Here is a 26,625-nt window from a genome sequence, read left to right as displayed (position 1 = left end):
CGTTAGCTCGACTTGAACTGGTGGATATGTCGGTACATTACTTAAATGTAGTCTTAAAGGGGAAGTTTAGCCTTGAATACACTATGTCCAATTTCCTTATGTGACTTCATAATATTCTGAATATGTATCAGAGAACCAAATTGATCATTCATGAAAAATATTTCAAAGCTTTCTCTTGACTGAAGAAAAAATGGAAATTGAAGGATATTTCATTTATGCAAACTATCTCATCAAGTTTATGTATTCATTATGGAATTTAGGAGCTACAATTTAAAAAAAAAATTCTTTTATATCTATGTTTGTTATATTTTTCTTGGATTCATGTCGATCACATTGTCAGTATTGATGTTGGTGAAAATGAATTTTGCTTAAAACACAACTTTGGAACATTGTTCCTGAATTGTTTTAAGTTTGGAAGAGCATGAGAACATGTTTCTGTGTACAACTTGTGATTATTAAAGGAATAATAAAATCATGCTGTTATCATGTATTTCATGCTCAGAAAATTAAAATATATGTAGTTTACAAAATAGGGACATACAGTTTATCATGCTCTGAAAATATGCCTAATTTGTTAGATAACCTATCGAGTTCCATCCACTTTTGTCTTAATGATGTTTCACTTAAGTGCATGTAGATGACTATATATAGGCGCTTTGTTGTATTGTTACTTGTTCCAAGTCATTGGTTCATGAAAACTAATGTTATTATCCATATTGGTGTTTTTGAACTTATGTATAAACCAACTGTAATGATAAATATATTTGTACAAAAAATAGTACCAAATACTTTGTATAACTATATTAAATGTTTTATAATCAATGACATCTGTTTGCAAACTCTGTAATTACATACTAGCAACTGTCTAGGTTGAGGAAGAAAAAAAAGAGAGAGAGAGATGAAAGAAAGAAAGAAGGAAGGAAAACAGAGTAGACTGTATTAAATGAAGAGAAGGAGAATATAAAAGGATGGTGAGAGGGGTACAGGGAGACAACCACAGAGAAACAAAGTCAGAAAGATGCTCATAGAGAAAGTAAGAAAGAGAAGGGGAGAGAGATAATGGGAGAGGGGAACAGACCAAGGAAGGAGATATGGGAGAAAGACGGGTGGATACTGATAGAGAGACGGAGAGGGAGACATGACACGTGTCATAGCGAGACCTTTTAATGTACTCTTTTTTTCTAGTTCAGTGGAGTAAAACTTTCAGCTCGTGCTTCTTACTCGTATTACTTACTTAGGCCTCATGATATATATATTCTCATTCACATAAACACATTTGTATTCTTGTCTTTATTTAACAATACAAAACAATGCGAACTAAATTTGGTTTGAAGAAAAGGAAAAAAATATTACAACCAAACTATGATTGTTCATGTATAAAGATTATTTATCACACTTTCTTGATATAAATAAAAGAAGAAAGAACAAAATCATAATGGCAGCAAATTCCACGGACTAATCACAACTATTAATAAACTACTAATGCTTGTAATGCTAATGAAAATACAGTATATGAAGCGTTCACCAACGGAACAAAACAGCGTTATAGAGCATAACGTGAGAGAGAGCGGCCGGGGGTATATAGCATATAATGAGTTATAACTTTTATAGTAACTGGAAAGGCGACGAGGAACTGTGCCCCCCTCCCGCCCAAGTACGGAGTGACGCCCATGATTTAGACTTAAGAATCATTTTGGTACCTTACAAAACTAAAACTAAAACGAAACGAAATTTTTTGTCAGTATGTAGAAAGTCAAACTAGAGGAATAATGAAGTTCGACATGGGTAAGCATACACCTTGACGATATCTAGACATCGCTGAAAAATTCTTTCTCAAATTATATTACTATATACACCGTATTCCCCAACAAAATGGCCATTAAACTTAAACAACAATTTATTATTTATCACGAAGTAGTCAAAATTGTCATCTATGTAAGATCTCTCCAACTTTTCATTCAAACAGTCGCAAAAACACAACCTCCATTTGGATTTTTGATAAGGTTTCACTGCACAAAAACGAGCACAATGTATTGCGGAATTACAATCGGACGTATAAAGTGCCTTTAAACAAGTATTCATAATCAGTTGTGCTGATTTACTTCATTTTTTTCAATTAGCTTGTGATCAAGAATCGACATTCATTGAATTGTTTGACGTTTTTGGAGTTCTTTAAATTTCCTGAAGTGATCATCGGTTCCATGAAGCCAGTCCAACACACCAAGAACACCATAGTTATTTGTGAATCTGATAAAGAAAAAGAAAGTAATTTTTCTATCATTATGGCAAACTATCAATTATAATTAGTTATATTTACAGTAACTCTCAGTGTCATCACTAACACAAGGATAAATATATAGCTACACTACCACTGCAGTCATCAAATCACAACGCACCACCACCACCACCACCACCACCATCATAATTTTCAATACCTTAACCAATACTACATCATCACCATTTCATGCATAGAGATATGGTGTTATGCATTTCCTGTAATATCGTACTATTATTCTGCGAAACCTGTAGGCCTACCCTATACCCAAGACAATCACTTAAGTCACGCAAACCTAGAAAAGTCACGTGAAAAGGGTCCTTTAAACACACACACACACCATCAGAGAAAACTCACACCCAGCCAACACCACATGACTACCAGCACGCACGCGTGCACACACCCTCACACACAGAGTTCAATTTATAGAGAGAGAAAAAGAAAGATCAACATTCATTCATTCATTGATCTTAGGTAGATGTCAACATATTTGATCCCACTGCTGCCACCATTATCAACTATTTTCTACTTTGAAAGGGTAGCCCTGCCATTAATCTAAGAATTTCCCATAAGGGTGTTCTGTGCATGTGCGAATTTCAAAATAATACGCAGGTCGGAACCTTTTGGACTTGTGTAACAAATAGTATGAACAATAATTGCTGAAAGGAATATTTACAATAATTAAAGAGTGAAACTACAATATCTGCAATCATACAAGACAGACATTTTTTTCTGGGTTTGCTAACAGAATAATGACTTACTTGAAATGATGAAAGTCATGATACTCTGGCGAGGGAAGGAATGGAAGATAATAACCCGAGTGAGTAACTATGGTAACGAAGAGAGTTATCCTAAACCAGATTGATGTAACGAGCATGTGAGATCCTGAGACGATTGAGCCCAGAGCCACGGGGAAGGTATTAGAGAGAAAATAATCGAACGGATGACTGTAGAGGGAGACCATACCGAATGGAGCTGTCCATTCATGGTGCTTCTTATGGAAGGTTTTGTACATCGATGGATGGTGAAGCAGTCTGGGTATATTACAATAGTAATCGTGAAAAGGTTAAAGTGATGATTGGTCAGTGAAATAGTTGAGGGCTGTGCATGGATAGGTAATTCATTGCAACCTGAAGCCGCATGTTACATCTATTTGTTACTTTTCACCAAACTATGGTCTTGAACGAATATCAGATTCAATTAAGTTATAAACAGAGCCATGTACGATTTACTGATTTACTAAAGCAAACAATTCGTTGTTCATGATTATTGATTGACCTAATCATGATTAAATTATTATACTTCTTTGTCGAGAATATACAATGACTGCAGTTAATGAAACATAACATATCAATAAACAAAGTATTTTGAGCTACTTGAATTCCGATTATTTTAACTAAGCTCAAATGTCAAAATGATCCCTCACTCCCTTTATTTTACCTTTTCATTTTATAGGTCTAAATGAGGTTAAACTATAACTTAAAAAAAAATCAACGCCTTTTTTTCTTTCTGCACAATTATTTCTTTAATTAGAATTACTAAATTGTATTAATAGTATTACTTTTCTGAAAAAAGGATACTTAATATTTGTTGCTTCCATATCTAAAGAAATTCAGTTTTACCTATGGGTATAGTAGAAGCCTATTTCTTCCACCACCACACACACAGCTAGCTGAAAGAGGGCGGTATTGAATGTTGGAAGCTCATCTACTGTAACCCCGCTACCTCTTAATCCCATACTATAATGTATAGCAATCAGAATAGGTAGACTGTAGATGGTTTGGTTTAGGAATACTGTCCACAGGGTTCGAAGCAATTTGCCTGTAGGAATCTAGTGATAATGAAAATAAGATTTACACTTAAATTAAATTAATTCAATTTAAGTTAAATCATATTCATTTTAGATTAAAAGCTAAAATGACTAGTAAGTTCAGCTCCAAAACACGATCCAAAACACGGACATATCGGAGTGGTATTAAAACAATCTGCAATTGTTGTCACTGCAATTCTTCAGACAGATCTCAACATAAAAATCATGTTAATAATTTAATTCGGGTAAAGAAACTTTACAAAACAAAAGAAATTTTTAAAAAATCTAAGAATAATACTATGAGGAGAATATAATATATCTGTTTATTACCCCTCTCCCGTATAAATTCTCAGTCTCCCAATCTCATTTTATCCCCCCCCCCCTCTCTCTCTCCCTGTCTGTGTTGGTGATTTTGAATCTGTTTTTATCTAATATCCTCCCCATTTCTCTCTGAAAATCAACAATATAAAGATAAGTTTTAAATAGCCTTCTTAAATCTCTTCTGTCAACATACATTTTTGCACAGTGGCATAGATCACTGATTATTTTGCCCAATGACAAAAGTTCAATGTTGAACATCATGTTTTGAAACTCTGGTCCTTCTCATGTACGTAGAAAATTTAAACACATATTTTAGAACCTCCTTTCCTTTCAATATTACTTATTAATAATCGTAAAAGTAATATTGCAAATTCAATTTCATCGGATTGTCTGTAAGTAAAGACAAATTTAATAGCTAGGACTGGTAGCAATGTTAGAGTTGCAATCTTTACTTCCACAAAAAGACAGCTCAATATTCATGTCAATTAAAGAAACAATCAAAGTAATAATGCAAATATCTTTGATCACACCGGCGAAACCTACTTCAGACCGACCAAAATATTACCAATGGCCTAGCTGTCATCGGTCGGTTTGGAGTTGGTTTCGTTGGGCATGATGTAAAATTAATTACCTCGGTCTGATCAGCTTGAATCTTTAGTTTAGTGATAAACTTTGGTTTACCAGTAAGGTCCATGATTAAGAACATACACCCTACAAACCAGTGCTCTATGATAGAGTAGCCATGAAGAACTGAAGAGAAAAGGAAATGTTGTTTTAGCAACAAACATGAACAGATTAACATTCTGAACTAAACATGCCACTAGACAGCATATACAATAAATGAATCAAAATACCCAAATTATCTTAAAGTGTTTTATGGCCAATAATTCTATCAACTGTAAATATCAAAGCATGCCAAATGTTTGGGCTTGGGTTTTTGTGCGTGTGTAAACATATAGAACTATAAAAAACAAATACAACTTCTGTATTTCATAAAATTGAATCATCGGTTGTGGACGATATGACCATTATAAGTTGTAAAATATGGTTTGGGTCAAGAAAATCTCCTTGTTTACAAATTGATATGTTCACACATACCTAAGCCCATATTGACTTGGTTTCCTTCGAAATAATCATAGAATCTACCCCACTGCTTCGCTATGAAGTCCCCGGATGTAGACCAGAATATCTGACCATGGTGAAGGAGAGTGGTTCGAAAGACAGCACACATCACAGCTAAAGCAACAGCGAGAAGAGATAGAATGGTGGTCGTCACACTGACATCTCGCTTCTAATGATTTAGTTTGAAAGGAGAAATATAGATATATGATTACGACAGAAAATATGTGAGAGGGGTAGATGAATGAAGAGAGAGAGAAGAGGCAAATCTAAAAGAAATTGACAAACTGAGGAAAACAAAGAAAAGCAAAGGGAAAGAGTGTTTGAGTTGGAAATACTCTATTTTGTAGATATGTCATTCTTTGCGACAAATTAATCATAATTGCGATTGATTTTTAAGTTGCCGGAACTATTATAATTCGATTTATCATAACATTATTTCAGTTGGGTCTAACTTCGATTATCATGTTGCTATGATGGCTACAAGAAGTAGATTTTTTTCCTTGATTTATATGAAGCGATGATTCATCTTAATGTACTTAACAGTACAATTTGGAAATGAATTAAATACTATAAAAGTAACTTCATTTTAGGCGAAAGAACTTTCAGCGACTTTCTTTTTCTATCTGGCAGATGGATTTGACTTTTTCGAATGCCACTTTTTAGTTGATTATTAATATATTAACATCGGATTTGTTGGTATGCACTGGCATTGCTCCCTCACCAAGCTAGTTCACAATAATGTACAACAATGTCTAAAACTCGGACCTTTCAAAACCTTTGATCTATTATCTCACTGTGGAAGAATAAAAAAGAGGGAAATACGTCATCTAAAAAAAAAACGAAGAGCTAATTTAGCTCTTAAAGAGCGTATATACAGTGCGTATCAAAAAAAAGTTTACACTTAGAAAAAATCCTGTAAAATTATATATTTGTAATATCCTGACGATTTTTCCACATTTTAGCATTGGTACAGATCCATTTAAGCAAATGACGATATAACTGTCGAAAAATATTTCCGCTTGAGTGAGCACCACTTACTTTTGAAAAGTTGGTGAAAAATGATTTGCGCAGAACTTTGAAATAGTTATGCGAATAAAAGTAGACCTTAATCATGAAGAACACGTGGAAATTAGCAAGTAAAAGTGATATGAAGATATCTTTTACCCTTTTAAACTTGTTTCCTTGCCCAAAACACTTCGACGAGTGCATTGCGCCCCATCCCACTCCCCCACACACCAAGTCCATGGTGACGACATTTGCTTTACACTGAGCTGTGATTTACATGAAATGGCTTAGGCTTGATTTTTATTTTGTTAATCATTGCCAAGCTTGGGAAAAGTGTAGAGAAACAAGTATTAAATGAAAATGAAATGTAAACCAACTTTGAATGATAAAAACTTAGTGAAAAATGCTGGAGATGTGTGATATAAACTTTTGTTCAGATTCAGTTATGTCCTCGGATCCAGCTGGCACAACAAAAAGTGTAAAGGTTGTGCTTACTAAGTGTTAAAATATCAAATTTGGGCGGCAAAATTGCTACAAAATGCTTGAATGTATTTTTATTTCAATTGGCTAAAAGTGCTTGGGAAATTTATGAGAAATGCTTCGCAGGGTAAGTTTGATTTTGCCCTTTCCCCTTGACACAGCGTGAAAACAAGCATTTCTGCGCAAACAGATTTCTGCGAGCTTTACAAAAATGGACAGTGCTCACTCAAGTGTAACATTCTGACAAAACTTTTACCTTCATTGGATAGATGAGACCCAAACCCATAATTACAAGTGACAAAATTACCCACATGTTGTATATTTTTTTATTCCCAGGGCTTTTTCAAAGTGTAAACTTTTTTTTGATACGCACTGTAGTGACTGCACTTCTGAGTGCTGATTTCTCTAGTTCAAATTTGAACTAGACAATTCAGCAATCCAATCAGCACTCACTATGCATACTCTTTAAGAGCTAACTTAGCTCTTCGTTTTTTAGAGTGTTATGATTCACGCCCGAGTGCATATCAATAATATCTATTTTCAAAATTACCTTTGAATACACGTTGTCATCGGGGAGAGTCTTGGTCTTTGTAACACCATTTTCCTTTTGTTGTCCGACCATCGTGGGTGATAATCTCAACGCTTTTATTCCTCCCAATGATATGAATCTACATTGAGAAAATGAATTGATGCTAGTACAATGAGTACAATGATTAACGCGCATGTCTGAAAAACACCCCCCCCCCCCTAGCTCCTCCTCCCCACCTCCACCACTGATCTCTCCCCTAACTGGATATGCTGGGAGGGTCATTTGTTTGAAGCCCGCGAGTTCTATTGTCCGCCATACCAGTTCCCCCAAAAGGAACGCGATCGCTCCATTTAATAGCATGTGCATTGTGAGCGATACGCTAGTTGTCTGCACACTGAAGCACTCATTGCTTTTTATACAAAACTTCATATATTTAAGGTGCCAGAATTCGCAATTTTCTTGAAACCATGGTACTTTCCTAGTATACAATTCGGAAACATAATTTTGAAGGGGTTGGTGTTTTTCTCACCTACGGAAGAATGGATGATATCATTGACTTGTCTGGGGGTATTTTGGAGGTTTTCCAAATAACCATCTTAGGATCGATATGGCGAGGACTTTCTAGGTTATGAAGGGGAGAGCTCAGTGACCTCCACTATCCATATTTCAGGGCGCCCCCTATACTCTACAGGGGCGGATCCAGCCTTCGCCAATAGGGGGGGGGGCCCGGAATTTTTTCAGTCATATTTTCCCCGATCGGCCGCTCGAATATGATTTTTGCCGGGATTTTTTGTTTCTTTGAAGGGGTAGTCCTAATGGTCACTTTTTAGCTTTATTCTTATGAAACATAAATGTGTAATACCATAACCCTTATTTATATAACGCGAGCGCGAAGCGCGAGCTAAATTTTTTGGAAATCTTATGTACTTTTTCATAAAATTTTGAACATTCTCGGAAATGTTTGTTTTCCTGAAAAAAAAGATGTGTATGCAAGTTTATACGAACGTAAAGAGTGAGCAGAAATGAAGTGATGGAAAAGGTACTGTTAAATACTTGCTTGCAATTAGCCATGAAGACGTTACATATTTTAAAAAATAAAATAATGCGAGCGCGAAGTGCGAGCCGAAAGTTTTTGACATTTTTACCTAAGGAATGGAAATTCTTAGCACTTTTTGTAACTTAACAGAATAGGTATATAATTAAACATGCGAGCACGAAGCGTGAGCAAAAAATGTCGATATTTAGACCTACTGAACAAGACACTCTTAAATTAGTTTTGTAAATCATGAAAAAGGATGAGTAAGTGGGGATCTTCCTTACATTAATAATGCGATCGCAGAGCGCGAGCAGAAATTTTTTGTATACGTTTTGAAGTGCTCGAAATTGTACCTGTTATGGACTGCTTGCTTTTATCCATGAAGACGTTACATATTTTAACATTCAAATATTGCGAGCGCGAAGCGCGAGCTGAAAATTTTTGACCTTTTTACCTGAATGGAAATTCTAAGCACTTTTTGTAATCTTAGAAGGACTCTTTGTATATAAACTAAACTTTATTGATGCGAGCGCTAAGCGCGAGCGGAAAAATTCTGGACACTCTAATCACGTTTTGTAAATCATGAAAAGGATAAGTTATTATCAATTTCATACATTAATAATGTGAGCGCAAAGCGCGAGCAGACACTTTTTGATGTTGTGATCTGAAACTGGATAATGATTTAAATAGAGAACAATCTGCGTATCTGAATAAACGTGTGTTTTAGATTTCCACCTAGAATTTGAGTATTCTAAAATAATAGGTACCTGACAAATCAAATTTTGCGAGCGCGCAGCGCAAGCAGAAAATGATAATATTCAGACTATAACACAGACATTTTTACAGAGCACTTTTTAAAAATTTATTTGTAAATCAAACAAAATAATTTATGAAAGTTCAATTTCCAAGCTATTATGTTTTGTATATTGACTTCAAAGTTTGATATTTCAAGCTTCATATTGAGCAAGATATGCAAATCCCTAAAAGACAATGCGAGCGCGAAGCGCGAGCGAAAATCTTATATCCTAACAAATAGATTTTTCAAAAAAATATTTTCAAAGTCATCCCCTCATGTTATTTTATTCAATCATGTTCCTCCTCTTATGTTTGCCTTTCTTCTTTTCTCCTCTCTTTTCCCTTCCTTTTCTTTTTTTTCTTTCTTTTTCCTTTTTTTTCTTTTTTTTGCTCCGCCAATAGGGGGGGGGGCCCGGGCCCCTCGGGCCCCCCCCTGGATCCGCCTATGCTCTATGTGCAACTATTCAACCACTCTCCAACAGCTATATCGTCCTTATGTTCTCAAATTTCTTTATCTTGTCTTGCCCCATTGCAAATATTCTTCCAAACTCAAAGTCGGCATTTGTTTCCCTAGCCTAAACAAAAGACAAATTAACAAATATACATATTCTTTGTCTATGTGAAATTTTAATACTATTCAATTTCCATCTCTTTCCCATCCTATATTACGACCACAATACCACACAAATAATGATCCAAGGATGTATTATGGATTTGCTTGATCTAATCGAGGACCGAGGTTCATGATTATATACTGCTTATAATTGCCAAAATGGACAATGAACGGTCAAACTCTATCTGACGGATATATTGCAATGATGAATGCATGGCAGACAACAACAATATACCTGTTTACGCCAGTTCTATCAGACGCTCTGACAACAGATTTGCATTGAGGCAATGAAAACTAGCCTAGTAAGATACATTATTATCTTCGGAGCATTGCAAACCACCTATGTATTGTCATCATAACGTGTACAATAAATAGTCACAAAATTACTTACAATAATGTCGGCCTACACTGGAATTGTATCGATGTTTCCAAGCTATCAGCCTATATCAGAAACCTGAAGAGCCGAGTTAGGCAAGAGTAAACTTTGAAAATGGACCTTTGATATAGGGGCCTGTTGTCTGTCTGGTCGAATTGTTGACATTATATTTCCAAGGTTGGTGTATTGTGAATAGTTCTGTGCTTTCAATAGATCTCAGATATTTATGATTTGGTTTGAATTGTAATGAATGGTGTTTATAATTGTGGCGTAAAACATGAAAAAGTCACCAACAATTATCGAAATGAAAAAAATACCCCCCAAACACACACACACGCACGTACTCAAATGAAAGGAGAATTTAATAGAACTTCCTTGCTCACTTGGAAGAGTGTACTGTCTCTCGGTGTTTACCAAGTGAAATTTATCACATTAATTGACATATTTCCATCTTCATTATCATTATCAGTGCCATCATGACAGTTCCTTCTGAAGACCCCCAAAACACGAGCGACATTCTCTTTGGAATAATTTTTACGAATTATAATCACATCATCTTTAGAGAAGATAAATCTTATCTGAAGTCTCTCATAGCAGTTCTCAACACTGACATACTCGTCCAAACTCTCTCCTTAGTATTTTGTATCTCTTTGTTCCTGTCTTTCCACTTATCTCTTCATCTCTTCTCTTACTCATTCCTAAAATAATTGGGGAAAATACGTTAACTTTCACGTCTTAAAGTAGGAATAGATAACAACAAATTCCCGGTGATTCATAATTTTTGTATTTATTTGTTTATAAACCAGTCCATGACATGTCTCCAATCATGTCCGAAATGTTTCCACCTTCTCATCAATATTCACTATGTAATTCTCATAACTTTACTTTACCCACACCCAAAACAGAATACTCTCGTCGTTCTATCCAATACATCTTATTATAATACTCTTCCCCATCACATGAAATTGTTGGAAAATATCGACGCATTCAAAAAAGGCCTTAAAAACATTTTCCAGACTTCTTGTAAACTTTAGTTCAGATCCCTCATTCTTACTTTCTTATATTGTGTACTGCAAATATGTTTCTTCTTACTTTTTCACATTTTGTCAACGTCTTCATCGTAAGCCAATTAAGTTTTTCCTTTCCTGTATTATGTTTACATAAATGTATATCTATGTAAGGGACCCCTATGTAAAACACCGTTGATATGTTATCAACGCTGAGTAGGGCAATCCCTCCGTCTTTTAAATAATGATTTCTTTGTAATTCTAGATATATCTATCATTGTTATTATATTTAATTGTCGGAAAATAAATACAGTACAATACAATAAAACGCTGAAAATTTGATAAAAATCGGATGTATAAGCAAAAATAATATACATTATGACGTTTTAAAGTTTCTCTTGTGTTCTCACAAAACAGTGATGGGCACATCCTGGTCAGTATGCAATTGGGGAAATTTATATCATCACCAATTTATTGTTTATTTTGTATTTTAAGACATGAAATACAAAATACCTTTATTTTACCCATTTTTTCAATTCAAACTGGTTTATTGAAAATACTTCTTTGCGGCAAAATCCGAATTGCAAAAGTTTACATTTCAAACAAAATCATTATTAACAAGGTAAAAATAACTCATAGTACTACAAACAAATTAATTTTCAATATTGACATATACTGTATATGTCACAAAGTATATCTTAAATAAATTTAAATCGATTCTCACTGATCAAATAGCAAAATACATGTTATGTATTTAAAACAATGTTTGATTTTTCGCTGAAAATGTGCTATTTTGCAACCTATTGTGATTCATATACAGATGCTTCCTTAATGTCAAATGCGTACAATGAAATATTCTGTATTTCATAACAAAATACGAAAACAAATTAGTGAGTGGGTGACATCATCAATAATGAAGTTTATTATAGGCGAAATTCCATAAAGATAATTTTATACAATGGTTGACCTCTAACAAGCTTTCATTAAAAACAAGATTATCTACATAGGGGCCACATAATTTGTAAAAACTAGCCATTAAAAGAATATTTGTATTTACACTTTATACTAAAACAGACTGCTCATTAAACTCTTGGACATTTCCGTTTCTTGTTTCAATTTTTATCGTCAGGAATGAGTTGGCTGATTGGTGTCGTTCCATAAAGGGTCTTGTGTCTCAGGAATTGTTTTGATTTCTTGTAGTTAACATCTGTTCCGTGAAACCAGTCCAGGAGGCCTAGTACACCATAGTTATTGGTGAATCTGAATCAAGAACATTAAGAAGAGCATATCGATTACACAGGCCTACAATAATGCCAACCATGAACTTCTGTACATAGCTTTGACTTCCATGGACAAAGTGTGTGCATGTGCGCTCTGCGTTTCAAAGACTAAATTCATGCCAAATCCAGATTTCCTCTCAACCCTAACCCTCCTTTTATTCTAGTAAAAAAACACACAATTAAGTCTATTCATTCATTAATAATGAATCCTCCAATATCATGAATACATATACATCTACTTTGAAATATATATACTTCTGTAAAAGAAAATAAAATTGAAAGGAAAATATAAGATTGGCCGACGGTGACTGCTCCCGGAAAGCAGTTATAATTATTTCATACAAAATGAGACATTCGACTTGACGATGTACATTTGCGATATTTCTAAATTATATTAATGAAGTGCAACATGCTGCAGATAAAAACAAATATGATTCGAGATGGAGAAAGAGATGCACTCACTTGAGATGGTGGTAGTCATGGAACTCAGGAGACGGGAGAAGAGGTAGGTGGTATCCAGAGTGGTGGACTATTGAGATGTATTGTCCTTGAAGGATCCAGAAATAATAGGTAAGAAGATGAGAACCAATGAGAAGGGAACTAGTGATAGCTGGGAGCATGTTGGAGATGAAGTTCTCAAAGGGATGAGCGTAGGATGTGACGAATCCAATGGGTGCGGTCCATTCGTGATGCTGCTTGTGGATTGGTTTGTAGAAGAATGGCAGGTGGAGCATCCTATGAATATATAGATAGAGAGAGGAGAAATTAAAGATGGCGGCTGAGCACAGGGACTGCATGCATTAGGATATTTTTATGGGGGAGGGGTTTGGGGTAGACAACATACATCAACATATATTTTTCTCTCTCGAATTGGATAATAGAGATTATCTACAAATACACAACTCAGAACTATATTATTTCGCCTTCCTCTTCTTTTAATTTTCGTTTGCTCCCTTTCTATCTATTTTTCACGACTCATAAAAAAATGAGGGGGCCGGATCCCTTGCCCAAACTTACACATAATAAACAATAGATACTCAGAGAGATCAATATGTTATTATATTATTGTGGATCGTTGTGGCCCAGTGGATCAGTCTCCCGACTTTGAAACAGAGGGTCGTGGGTTCGAATTCCAGCCATGGCGCAAATGCCTTCGTCCAGAAATGTATCCACATTGTGCTGCACTCGACCCAGGTGAGGTGAATGAGAACCGGATAGCATTTATTCCTTGAACACTTTAGCGCATATTAATAGGGCGGCTCAGCTACTGCCAGGGTAATGATACCAAGTATCAAAGCGAAGCTGAGTATACATAGTAACTGCGCTATATAAATGGGCATATTATTATTACATCTTGGAAACCTTGTAATTTTCATCCAAAAAGTATCAATCCCACTGCACACTCCTTGAAAATAAAAATAATAATGATAATCATACAATTGTATCTACATACTTTGTACATCCCTACCCAAATTCAATACCAGATGCATCGTGACCTTAATTTAATGTCAGATCATACTGAAGCTATTTTTGTTGAGATTGATAACCCTGGCCAAAAGAACCATATCATAGGAGTTGTACACAAACCTCCAAATGGAAATTTTCATGACTTTGTAAATGAACTCCAGTCAGTACTAGAAAACCCACTTTTAGTTGGAAAATCACTGTTTCTTATGGGAGATTATAATTTGAATTTGTTACTTTGTAATGGTGATAATCGAATTGATCTTTTTCTAAATATGTTAATGTCTTTCTCCTTATTGCCCCTAATCACTAAGCCTACAAGGATAACAACCACTTCCAGCACTTTAATTGACAATATATTCTGTAATGTACAACCATATCCATCATTACTTGTGACAGTAACATTCATGTCTTCTATAAAAGAGTAACAAAAATGAAATTATGGAAATTAGTTATATCATGCTTTCTCATTAATAAACTTTGAATTGTGAGTTTTTTAAGATCACCTGTGGCTATAGTAGAATCCGAATTCTTCTACTATAGCAAAGATGACTAACTGAATGATGAGAGTCGGTAAGGTAGGTAGATCATCCACAGACCAGACACACCCCCTCCAGACACCAGCATAGTAATGACAGACAAGGATAGGAGCACTGTAGATTGTATGGTTCAGGAAAACAGTCCACAGTGTACGTCGTAATTTATCCCCTGGAATCTAAAAATGTAAGTAATGCAATCACTTAATTAAGAATGTAATTATTGCAATCATTCATTTTAATGTGATTATTGTTTTAGAGTTTATTTCATCAAATTCCAATTATGGTTCATGCAACCCCTCCCAAGAAAGGGCAATAATAAAATAGGTATATTGCATTGACGTCAGTATATTATATAAAAAAATTACATTGTTGTATAAATCTTTTTATACGATTTGTTCCAAAAGTATGCATTTCTGCATTTATCGAGAATAAAACACACACAAATGTTTGATACGACGTCATGCATTCACTTAATGATACACATTAAAATGTGAGCATTGAATTCACATATAGCCAAATTCGTCCCCCAGAGGAATTATACAATGTCTATTTTTCGCATTATTTTGTTACAGTACATTATTTCAATGTTATCAAAACAAGATTGTTTGGGTTCATCGGACTATTGCTATCAATGTTTACATACATAGATAAAAACTTACTTATACAGTCTGCATTGATAAGGATTGATCCCAGTATTGCCAATTTGATTACTATTATGCCACCAAGAAATTTCAATCGATGGTCTAGATTGTTTTGTCAATTCGAAGACTTTATTCAATTTCAATCTAATTTTATTCCATTCTGGATAAAAAAAGGTTACATCAACAAGTGTAAATAATATGGTAATCAAAATATACTAATGCAATGATAAAGATAAAATTACATGATTCACTAATATTAGATTAAACATCATAACACTTACACACAATAAGCATGAATTATATATAGCCTGTGTTTTTTTTTCATCTGAAATATAAAAATCTTTTTCAGATTGTCAAAATCAACCCATCAGTTTAATTGTTTAAATTGTACACCAGTGCCAATCATTTTATACGAATCTTCCGTTTTAGAACCAACTCACACGGCAAAACTTTGACTTTGGGATAGCTAAAGTCAACATGGTATTGAGATCATCTTGACACAACAGATAAATTAGCTGATCAGTTTTATCATAATACATGATTAACATTGACGGCGATCGGGGGGGGCATGCCCCCCTCGATTGTCAAATTTTGTACAGGAGCCCATGGGATGTACTTTTTCACGTACCCCCTCGATGGTCTAAAAATGTCACAAAATCGCCTCCTCTGGTGATTGACATCCAACGATATAAGCATTTTTTGGCGTGCAAATTTGGACAATTCAAGCCTGCATAAAACGAAATGCCCAGGACCACATTGTAATTATTTCTTTAAAAAAAAATTAAGATGGCATTACTTTACCTCTGTTTCATCTAACTGTACTTTGTATTTGCGGATGAACTTTGGTTTTCCAGTCAGATCTATGATGAGAAACAATCCCCCTAGCAACCAATACTCCAAAACAAACAAACAATGGAGAGCTTTAGAAACAAGATGGAATGAGGAGACAATAGTAAATAAGAACTCTGGCATTATTCATCTTTTCAGTTAAGTTACAAGTGATTAGTATGCAAACGAGAAGATAAACATATAAAAAAAACAAGCTGTTAAATCAGGCAAGACACAACTTATCATGTTTATAATATACGCGAAAAAAACCCGAAATATTTTCATCATCATATGCATAGTCAGTATGTGTTTTAGTTGGGGTAGGGGGGGGGGGGCTCGTTAAGTTATATACTTTGATCGGGCTCTGCGTGTTTGACTTACTACCTAGACTACAGGATACTTTGTCTTACCTATTCCCATTTTAGCCAGATTTCCATCAAAATAGTCATAGAAGACTCCCCACTGCCTGGCTATGAAGTTCCCGGATGCAAACCACAATGATTGACCATGATGAAGAAGAGTGGATCGGAATGCAACACAGAATATTGCAAACATTACACCAAGGATGGACATGATGGCGGTACTCAGACTGGCTTGGTCATTAGATAGTGACTGGAAAATATGTTAATAAGAAAGAAAGAGAGGGATATAGGAGTAGAAGTAAAGAAGTAGAATTAACCAAAAATGTTGTTGGTTAATTACTTCTACTCCTTACAGATAATCTTGAAATGATAAAGAAAGGTGCAAAATTACAAAAAAAAGTAGTGTACAAAGAAATCACAGCACTAATCCACAAATTCAAACTGCAGTTTGTTATTTCGATTTCATGATATTTTTTAATAATGATAATAATAATATTTATATTTCTATAGCGCTTTTCACAATTGTTTTACCTTAAAGGTATAAAGACTTTACCTTCAATTTGCCGTTCTCATCTGCACATCCTTTGTTTCTTTCCGAATAAACACGATTCTCCTTGTTGCGATTTCCCATGACTCACTTTGTGCTCGTATTTACAGACAATCCCTGAAAAATAGAAAGTTTTGTTACCAGTTTTATTAAACGAATATGGATATATGCTCCGGGAGGGGGCTTTGAGGTCGAAAATACAACCCTCCCTCTCTACGTATTCGAATTCTTCTCGACTCTTCTTTTTCTTCTTGTTCTTCTTCTCCTCCTTCTTCTTCTCTTTATTTTATTTTTGAGGAGGTGGGACAGCGTTTTGCCCCTCATTTTTTGGCAGGGGCGAATGCCCCCCCCCCGACCTGCGGCCCCCACTTACGGTGCTCCTGATTACCACTCCCTCCGTATATTCCAAGAAAAAATATTCTGCTTATTATACGTCTAGCCGAATCCCTTATTTTTGTTAATATAATAATCATTCATGCACTCCTGCACTGACACAGTAGTGTAATATACATGTATTAAGAAAATTACATCTGTTATTGCTTAAACGCTCGAGCTCACTACGCAAATAGAACAAATGAACAATAAACAATATCAAATTCATACAAAACATTAACATAGCAGTCGGATCTAGAATTGGAACTAGTCTACACATTCTCATAATCTATAAAAACGTGTTTATATTCTCATTATTTTAATAGATATCAGATATAGGTTTCTTACCAGCAGCTCAAGTGTAGATCACTATATCAATTTTCTTTGATAGAGCCAGGGTTATATTTTTGCATGACAAGAAGCAGGATCGACCTTTATCCTCTACTGAAAAACAATCTCATAAATAACTAAACCTTTCATTACACGGTGCCCCATAATACTTCACCCGTTTCCTTTATAGATAATATATGATAATAAATTAACAGACCTGTTTATTGGAAATTAATTTGCTGTGCAGAATTTTCCTTGAATATATCATTATGGCCGATAAAGCAATAATACGGCGTGAGTTGTTGTAGTAATACTTTGCGGTGGCGTTATGAGCCCAAAGTTTTGAGGGAGCGGCAAGATATGGCATGGGCGGGAAAAAGTAATAAAAAGGAGAACGAGCGAGCAAAAAAGTCGATATTTTTATTGCAAAAATCAATATTCGTGATTTTGACACAATATTAATATTAATAATATCACATTTTACCTTCTTTCTTTCCCGTTTCTTTCCTTTTCTTCTCTTTTCTCTAGTTATTTGTTATCCGTGGGGCGTTTCATGAAAGGACTTGTCGGACGTTTTATCCGACCTGTCCAATTTTATCCCAACGTTGCCATAGGAACATTGCCTCTCAGCCAATCAAAATCATGGAAAGATGTCAGATCTGACAACTTGATCGGATGAAAATATCTGATGAAACGATCTCCAGAGCGCCACTGATACTTTGAAATCGAGTCCCTGTGCACAAGACCTACCAATTATGAAATCACACTATGGATCTTATTCGGGACAAAGCGTTTGTTTAAGGAATTATTTTTTACTTTCAGGGTATAAAAATCAATGTCCATGTAATAAAATTTCAGTCAGCTTCTTCATCCTTTTCTTCTGTTGATTTTAGCGGTGATTAGTCATATTATATATCTAAAATATCTCACTTTTCCTCACATAAGTCTAATAACATTATTACAAATACATTATTTTCATCTTTTGTATCATTCCAATGTGAAAACGAGAATAATTTCACATTGAATTTAATTGTTATATTTAAACAAATTCTTTTTATCTAAATTGGCATAAAGAAGAAGAAAAAGAGGAAAGGAAAAGGAGGAGAAACGGAGGGAAAGAAGAAGAGAAAGAGACAAAAAAAAGGAGAAAGAAAAAGAGAGAGAGGACCGAATTAAATCGAACTGGGGAGCGCCTAATTGATGTTCAACCTAGGGGGGGGGCACCGAATTGATGTTTTACCTATGGGCGCCGAATATTTCACATAGAGGGGCGCCGAATTCATCTTCAACCTGTTGATGTTCTAACTAGGGGCGCCGAATTATAGTTTGATAGAGGGGGGGGGGGCGAATTTATGTTCGACCTAGGGGGCGCCGAATTGATGTTTGACATAGGGGGAGCCGAATTGATGTTCTACCTAAGGGCACGGACTTGATGTTCGACATAGGAGCACCAATATGATGTTTGTTCTGAGGCGCCAAATTCATGTTCAACCTAAAGGGATTCATATTCATATTCGACCTTTTGGACGCCAATTTCACGTTTGGAGCTCGCATCAAATGCATACTTAGATGCCCATCCTGTGATTATCATAAGTGCTTAGATAGCCCAAATTTTAGGTCAGAAAAAGTATATATTTTTTTAAGAGCTCGCGCTTTGCGCTCGCACACTTGGTTAGATACCCGTCCTGTTCGTGGTTACAAACAAGCGCGGATCCATGGGGGGCCGAGGGGGCCTTGGCCCCCCCCCCCTTTGGCGAAAAAAAAGAGAGAGGGAAAGAAAGAGAAAAAAAGGGGAAGAGGGGGAAAAAAGAAGAAAAAGAAGAAAGGAAGAAAAAAAGAGAGGAAAAGGGGGAAAGAAAAAAGAAAAAGAGAGAGAGGAGAGGGGAAAAGAAGAGGGGGGAGAGAGAGGAAGAGGGGGAAGGAAGAAGAGGGGAAAAAGAGAGAGGAAAGGGGGAAAGAAAAGAAGAAAAAGGGAAGAGGGGGAAGGAAGGAAAGGAAAAGAGAGAGGAAAAGGGGAAAGAAAGAGAAGGAAAAAGAGAGGGAAAGGAAAAGGAGAAAAAAAAGAGAGGGGAAGAGGGGAAAGGAAGAGAAGAAAAGGAGAGAGAGGAAAAAGAGGAAAGAAAAGGAGGAAGAGAAGAAAAGAAAGGGGGAGGGAGAGGGAGGAAAGGAGAGAAGAAAAAAAAGAGGGGAAAGAAAAGAAGAAGGGAAAAAAAGAGAAAAAGAGGGGAAAGAAAGAGAAAAAAGAGGAAGAGGGGGAAGGAAGAGAAGAAAAAGGGAGGGGGAGGGAGAAGAAAAAAAAGAGGAAGAGGGGGAAGAGAGAGGAAAAAGAAAAAAGGAAAGAGAGGAAGAGGGAAGAAAGAAGAGGAAAAAAGAGAGAGAAGGGGGAAGAAAAGGGGAAAGGAAGAGAAGAAAAGGGAGGGGGAGAGGGGGGAAAAAGAGGAAGAGGGGAAAGAAAAGGAGAGAGGGGAAGAGGGAGGAAAGAAAAAAAGAGAGGGGAAAGAAAAGAAGAAAAAGAAGAGGGGAAAGAAAAGAAGAAAAAAGGAGAAAAGAAGAGGGGAAAGAAAGAGAAAAAAGAGGAAGAGGGGAAGGAAGAGAAGAAAAGAGAGGGGAGGGGAGGGGGAGAAAAAAAGAGAAAGAGGGTGAAAAGAGAGAGGAAAAGGGGAAAAGGAGAAAGAGGAAGAGGGAAGAAAGGAGAGAAGAAAAAAAGAAAGAGAGAAAGGGGGAAAGAAGAGAAGAAAAGGGGAGACGAAGAGGGAAAGGACGAGAAGAAAAAAAAAGAGGAAGAGGAGGAAAGAAAATGATGTTCGAACCAAAAGGGCGCTGAAATGATGTTCGAAGGAATGTCAAAATGCTGTTCGAACTGGGGGCAGAATTGATGTTTGAACGGGGGGGGGGCGAATTAATGTTCGACGTAGGGGCGCCAAATTGATGTTGGAACTGGGGGGGGGGGTCAAAGTGATACTCGAGCTAGGGGGGGGGGCGAAATGGTATTCGAACTAGGGGCGCCAAATTGATGTTGGACCTACATGAAGGGGCGCCGAATCGAGTTTCGAACTAGGAGGGCGCCGAAATGATGTTCGAAGGGATGCCAAAATGATGTTCGAACTGGGGGCCGAATTGATGTTCGAACGGGGGGGGGGGGCGCCGAACTGATATTCGAACTAGGAGGGCGCCGAAATGATGTTCGAAGGGATGCCAAAATGATGTTCGAACTGGGGGCCGAATTGATGTTCGATCTGGGGAGGGGGGCCGAATCGATGTTCGAGCTAGGGGGGCGCCTATGATACTCAAACTAGGGGGGCGCCGAATTAATGTTCAAACTAGGGGGGCGCAAAATTGATACTCGAGCTAGGGGGATGATATTCGAACTAGGGAAGGCAAATTGAATTCGAAGGGATGCCAAAATGATGTTCGAACTGGGGGCCGAATTGATGTTCGATCTGGGGAGGGGGGCCGAATCGATGTTCGAGCTAGGGGGGCGCCTATGATACTCAAACTAGGGGGGCGCCGAATTAATGTTCAAAATAGGGGGGCGCAAAATTGATACTCGAGCTAGGGGGATGATATTCGAACTAGGGAAGGCAAATTGAATTCGAAGGGATGCCAAAATGATGTTCGAACTAGGGGCCGAAGTTATGTTCGAACGGGGGGGGGGGCGAATTGATGACCGACCTACATGTAGGGGCGCCAAATTGATGTTGGACCTACATGTAGGGGCGCCGAATTGATATTTGAACTAGGTGGGCGCCAAATTGATACTCGAACTAGGGAGGGGGGCCGAATCGATGTTCGAGGTAGGGGGCGCCAAATTGATACTCAAACTAGGGGGGCAAAATGATATTCGAACTAGGGAAGGCAAATTGAGTTCGAAGGAATGCCAAAATGATGTTCGAACTGGGGGCCGAATTGATGTTTGAACGGGGGGGGGGGGCAAATTGATGATCGACCTACATGTAGGGGCGCCGAACTGATATTCGAACTAGGAGGGCGCCGAAATGATGTTCGAAGTGGGGGCGCTAAATTGGAATCAGGGACAACTCGGACCACGGGACATCTCGGACCGCGGGCCGAGTTGTCCCACCCAGTACGAGATTTTTTTTCCACAAGTTTGCGTCTATTTTTCCGTCATTTCGAAATTTCTTGTAAAGATTTTTTAGAGATATGGTCTGATGGTAATGTTCTTCACATTTTATTACTTTTTTTTCGCTGAAATAAAAAAAAGTGTAATTTTAGGCGTTTTTCGACAGCTCGCGATTCCCATAGGCGCGCGTGTATTAACTGTGTCGGTGCTCGGCTCGGCCCCGCTCAATAACTGACTTGATTTTGTGATCATTTCTCCTCAAAGTACCACTTTTATCGCAGAAGATGGACTTTGTTGTATTCCATTACCTCCATTTTCTCATCACAAGGATAAAATTTGGTGTATTTGCACGATTTTGATCAAGTTTTTCACCTTTTTCTCTCTGGTCGCAAGAAGCGAACAACCGATGAACGGTCCGCTGCTCTTCATCGTAATTCTCCGTAGCTCGGCCGCCTAAACTGGCGGGGTGGGATTCAGACCGAATCCACAATGGAAGTGGGCGTGCACAGCAAAGAGCTGAGCTTGACTGATCTGAGTGAGAGAGAGTGAACTCGAGTTTGAAGCTTGGCAGTGCAGTGTCGTTTTGGCTCTGCCTTTTTTTGTAAATATATATTTTTCAATTTTTTCTATATTGATTTTCCCTGGTTTCGAGCTCTAAGATTGTAATGATATAATTATGCTTCAATTTCTTTGACTGAGTGTGACTATGGTGTGGATGTTTGAGTTGCTCAAAAATATTTTTACGTGGGTGGGGGCTCGGGGCGATTTCACTCTTGCCCCCGAAATGCGAAAAAAATATATTCGGGGTGTAGCTGTGTGGGCATGCCGGGCTGAGGCTAGCCATCAATATTTTTTTTTTTTTGGAGGGGGGGGCTTAATTTTTCACTTTAAATTGATCATTTTTAGGCCTTTTTTTCCATTTTATTTTTAATATTGAATTTCCGTGGTGTAGAGTTGAGTTTTAAGTTGCAATAATCAATATGCTTTAATTTCTTTGACTTTGAATGTGACTGTGGTGTGGATGTTTGAGTCGATCAAAAAATACTTTTACGTGGGTGGGGGCTCGGGGCGATTTCACTCCTGCCCCCTAAATGCGAAAAATATTCGGGATGTAGCTGTGTGGGCATGCCGGGCTGAGGGTAGCCCTCAATAAAAAAATGTTGGGTTTTTTTTTTGGGGGGGGGCTTAATTTTTCACTTTAAATTTATTATTTTTAGGCCTATTTTTTGTACATTTTATTTTTCATATTGAGTTTCCCTGGTGTAGAGTTTTAAGTTGCAATAATTAATATGCTTCAGTTTCTTTGACTTTGAATGTGACTGTGGTGCGGATGTTTGAGTCGATCAAAAAATACTTTTACGTGGGTGGGGGCTCGGGGCGATTTCACTCCTGCCCCCTAAATGCGAAAAATATTTGGGATGTAGCTGTGTGGGCATGCCGGGCTGAGGGTAGCCCTCAATAAAAAAATGTTGGGTTTTTTTTTTTTGGGGGGGGGCTTAATTTTTCACTTTAAATTTATTATTTTTAGGCCTATTTTTTGTACATTTTATTTTTCATATTGAGTTTCCCTGGTGTAGAGTTTTAAGTTGCAATAATTAATATGCTTCAGTTTCTTTGATTTTGAGTGTGACTGTGGTGTGGATGTTTGAGCCGAACAAAAAATACGTGGATGGGGGCTCCGAGCATTTTCACTCCTGCCCCCGAAATGTGAAAATGTTCTAGGTGTATCTGTGTGGGCATGCCAATTTCATTTTTAATTTTTATATTGAGTTTCCTTTGTGTAGAGAGCAGAGTTTTGGATATAGGGTAAAAGGGACGACAATGTGAGGGATGGCGATGATAGCATACCGGCGATAACGAGGGGGGGGGGGCCTTGATGAGAGGGACCAGTTTTATTTTAAATCCTGTAAAAAATACAAATAATCAATTTAATTAAAAATCAAGCCCCCGAATAAAACACTTTTTTTAATTGATGGCTACCCTCAGCCTGACATACCCACACAGATACACTTGGATCATTTCCACATTTCGGAGGCAGAGTGAAATCGCCCTGAGCCACCACCCTAGCTCGTAAAAGTATTTTGTTCGACTCAAAATATCCACACCACGGTCACACTCAAAGTCAAAGAAATTGAAGCATATTGATTATTGCAACTTAAAACTCAACTCTACACCACGGAAATTCAATATAAAGATAAAATGGAAAAAAAGGCCTAAAAATGATCAATTTAAAGTGAAAAATTAAGTCCCCCCCTCCAAAAAAAAAAAATTATTGATGGCTAGCCTCAGCCCGGCATGCCCACACAGCTACACCCCGAATATATTTTTTTCGCATTTCGGGGGCAAGAGTGAAATCGCCCCGAGCCCCCACCCACGTAAAAATATTTTTGAGCAACTCAAATATCCACACCATAGTCACACTCAGTCAAAGAAATTGAAGCATAATTATATCATTACAATCTTAGAGCTCGAAACCAGGGAAAATCAATATAGAAAAAATTGAAAAATATATATTTACAAAAAAAGGCAGAGCCAAAACGACACTGCACTGCCAAGCTTCAAACTCGAGTTCACTCTCTCTCACTCAGATCAGTCAAGCTCAGCTCTTTGCTGTGCACGCCCACTTCCATTGTGGATTCGGTCTGAATCCCACCCCGCCAGTATAGGCGGCCGAGCTACGGAGAATTACGATGAAGAGCAGCGGACCGTTCATCGGTTGTTCGCTTCTTGCGACCAGAGAGAAAAAGGTGAAAAACTTGATCAAAATCGTGCAAATACACCAAATTTTATCCTTGTGATGAGAAAATGGAGGTAATGGAATACAACAAAGTCCATCTTCTGCGATAAAAGTGGTACTTTGAGGAGAAATGATCACAAAATCAAGTCAGTTATTGAGCGGAGCCGAGCACCGACACAGTTAATACACGCGCGCCTATGGGAATCGCGAGCTGTCGAAAAACGCCTAAAATTACACTTTTTTTTATTTCAGCGAAAAAAAAGTAATAAAATGTGAAGAACATTACCATCAGACCATATCTCTAAAAAATCTTTACAAGAAATTTCGAAATGACGGAAAAATAGACGCAAACTTGTGGAAAAAAAAATCTCGTACTGGGTGGGACAACTCGGCCCGCGGTCCGAGATGTCCCGTGGTCCGAGTTGTCCCGTCCCCCTAAATTGATTCTTGAACTGGGGAGGGGGCCGAATCGATGTTCGAGGTAGGGGGCGCCAAATCGATACTCAAACTAGGGGGCGCCGAATTGATGTTCTAACTAGGGGGGCGCAAAACTAATACTCGAGCTAGGGGGGCGAAATGATATTCGAAGGGGGGGCCAAATTAATGATCAAACTAGGGGGGCGCAAAATTGATACTCGAGCTAGGGGGATGATATTCGAACTAGGGAAGGCAAATTGAGTTCGAAGGGATGCCAAAATGATGTTCGAAGGGGGGGGGCAAATTGATGATCGACCTACATGTAGGGGCGCCGAACTGATATTCGAACTGCCGCCTTGTTGTTGGCTCATTGTTCCATATATTGAAAGTTTAAAATGCCTTGGCCCTTAGGTTTTTAGGCATGGCCTTGGGGATTGATGCCTTGGTCTTGGGTATTAAAGCCTTGGCCTTGGAGGTTTGAGCCTTGACTACAACACTGATGGACATATTGATAGATATTATTTACAGAAATTTTGAAGTTTACTTGCAAGCACTAAGAAATAAATGTTCAGAATTGAACCCCGAAGGGTTGATGCAAAATCAGCACCCTATGGGTTAAAAAATTGAACCCCTGATTTGGGGTTCAAAAATTGAACCCTGCGGTTGGGGTTCATTTTTGCACCCTGCGGGTTCAAAATTGCATCCCTAGGGGTTCAATTTGAAATTTAGGGGTGCAGTTTTGAACCCGCAGGGTGGAAAAATGAACCCCAACCGCAGGGTTCAATTTTTAAACCCCAAATCAGGGGTTCAATTTTTGAACCCATTGGGTGCTGATTTTGCAAGAACCTTTCGGGGTTCAATTTTGAACCTTTATTTTTTAGTGTGCAATATGTAAAAGAATAAATGATACTTTCATTGTAATGGTGAAAGTTTCGGATGCGTTTTTTATTTTTTGACGAATCGTCAAATACTCAAATAACTGAAATAACTCTATGGTTTATATCGTTCCTATATTTTTTGTTTCATGTAGTAATGCGTAAAAGACAGCTATATACAGTTGATGATACGACACTTTTTCTTTTCTAACCTACAGTGGGAAATCACGTTTTATTTTTTTAAACGAATTCCACTGAAAATATTACGTGGATTGACTCAGGCCTGAACTGCATTGCTATCATTTACATTTATTGTTACATCTTGAAATAGTTGATGTATACAAGATACATGGGACCTTGGAATTCATGTTTCACTAGTACTGTATGAAAGAGAGAGATAAGAACTTATCGTCCAAAATGATGCGAACTTAAGAGCATTGTTTTCATATTTATAAAGACACTGACAATAAAGTATATTATTTACAGTAATTTATCTTTAGTATCTTATATTCTTTTTATATACACCGTTTACACGCATTTTGTTTCTTTTGAAAATCTATTTGGAGTATATAAAATTTGAGCAAGATTATAAGATGCATAACCTTTTGATACTTTATATGATTGTTGCAAGAGCGGAAGAGCCAATGTTTGCTGATTAGGATTGACAAGACAACTCACTGTTTTGAATGGAATTCAAGCGAATAACAAAAGATTATATAATATATCCAAACACTTACAGATGAAAGTAGGCAGTGCACTCCCAATTAGTAAATGCTGAGTGCT

At 37.2% G+C, this 26,625-nt stretch overlaps 2 protein-coding genes across 2 annotated transcripts; both read right to left on the bottom strand.

Annotated features, from left to right (window-relative positions):
* Positions 1–2,116: 2,116 nt before the first annotated feature.
* Positions 2,117–10,648, bottom strand: LOC121409080 (fatty acid hydroxylase domain-containing protein 2-like). The gene is made up of 7 exons (XM_041600892.1): positions 10,378–10,648; positions 7,564–7,681; positions 5,505–5,697; positions 5,038–5,156; positions 3,898–4,106; positions 3,037–3,309; positions 2,117–2,247 (listed from the first exon to the last, which is right to left on the bottom strand). Exons 2-7 carry the CDS (start codon positions 7,633–7,635, stop codon positions 2,142–2,144), a joined length of 972 nt encoding a protein of 323 aa, XP_041456826.1. The 5' UTR covers positions 7,636–7,681; positions 10,378–10,648; the 3' UTR covers positions 2,117–2,141.
* A 680-nt stretch (positions 10,649–11,328) lies between these two features.
* Positions 11,329–17,177, bottom strand: LOC121406193 (fatty acid hydroxylase domain-containing protein 2-like). The gene is made up of 6 exons (XM_041597216.1): positions 17,037–17,177; positions 16,532–16,733; positions 16,095–16,213; positions 14,620–14,828; positions 13,112–13,384; positions 11,329–12,629 (listed from the first exon to the last, which is right to left on the bottom strand). The coding sequence occupies exons 1-6, from the start codon at positions 17,112–17,114 to the stop codon at positions 12,482–12,484; spliced, it is 1,029 nt and encodes a 342-aa protein (XP_041453150.1). The 5' UTR covers positions 17,115–17,177; the 3' UTR covers positions 11,329–12,481.
* Positions 17,178–26,625: the final 9,448 nt, after the last annotated feature.

Source organism: Lytechinus variegatus, chromosome 1 (assembly GCF_018143015.1).
Source record: "Lytechinus variegatus isolate NC3 chromosome 1, Lvar_3.0, whole genome shotgun sequence".
NCBI classification, from domain to species: Eukaryota; Metazoa; Echinodermata; class Echinoidea; order Temnopleuroida; family Toxopneustidae; genus Lytechinus; species Lytechinus variegatus.
This window is presented reverse-complemented; position numbering and strand designations above follow the sequence as displayed.

Coding starts and splice junctions, on each gene's coding strand:
- LOC121406193 (XM_041597216.1), bottom strand. CDS start 17,114: ATGGGAAATCGCAACAAGGAGAATCGTGTTTATTCGGAAAGAAACAAA. Junction 14,829..16,094: donor TACAGTTAGATGAAACAGAG/GTAAAGTAATGC, acceptor TTACATTTTTAG/ATTCCAGGGGATAAATTACG. Junction 12,630..13,111: donor CATGACTACCACCATCTCAA/GTGAGTGCATCT, acceptor TTCTTGATTCAG/ATTCACCAATAACTATGGTG.
- LOC121409080 (XM_041600892.1), bottom strand. CDS start 7,635: ATGGTCGGACAACAAAAGGAAAATGGTGTTACAAAGACCAAGACTCTC. Junction 5,157..5,504: donor CCAAGTCAATATGGGCTTAG/GTATGTGTGAAC, acceptor TTTTCTCTTCAG/TTCTTCATGGCTACTCTATC. Junction 3,310..3,897: donor GGCTTCTACTATACCCATAG/GTAAAACTGAAT, acceptor TAATATACCCAG/ACTGCTTCACCATCCATCGA.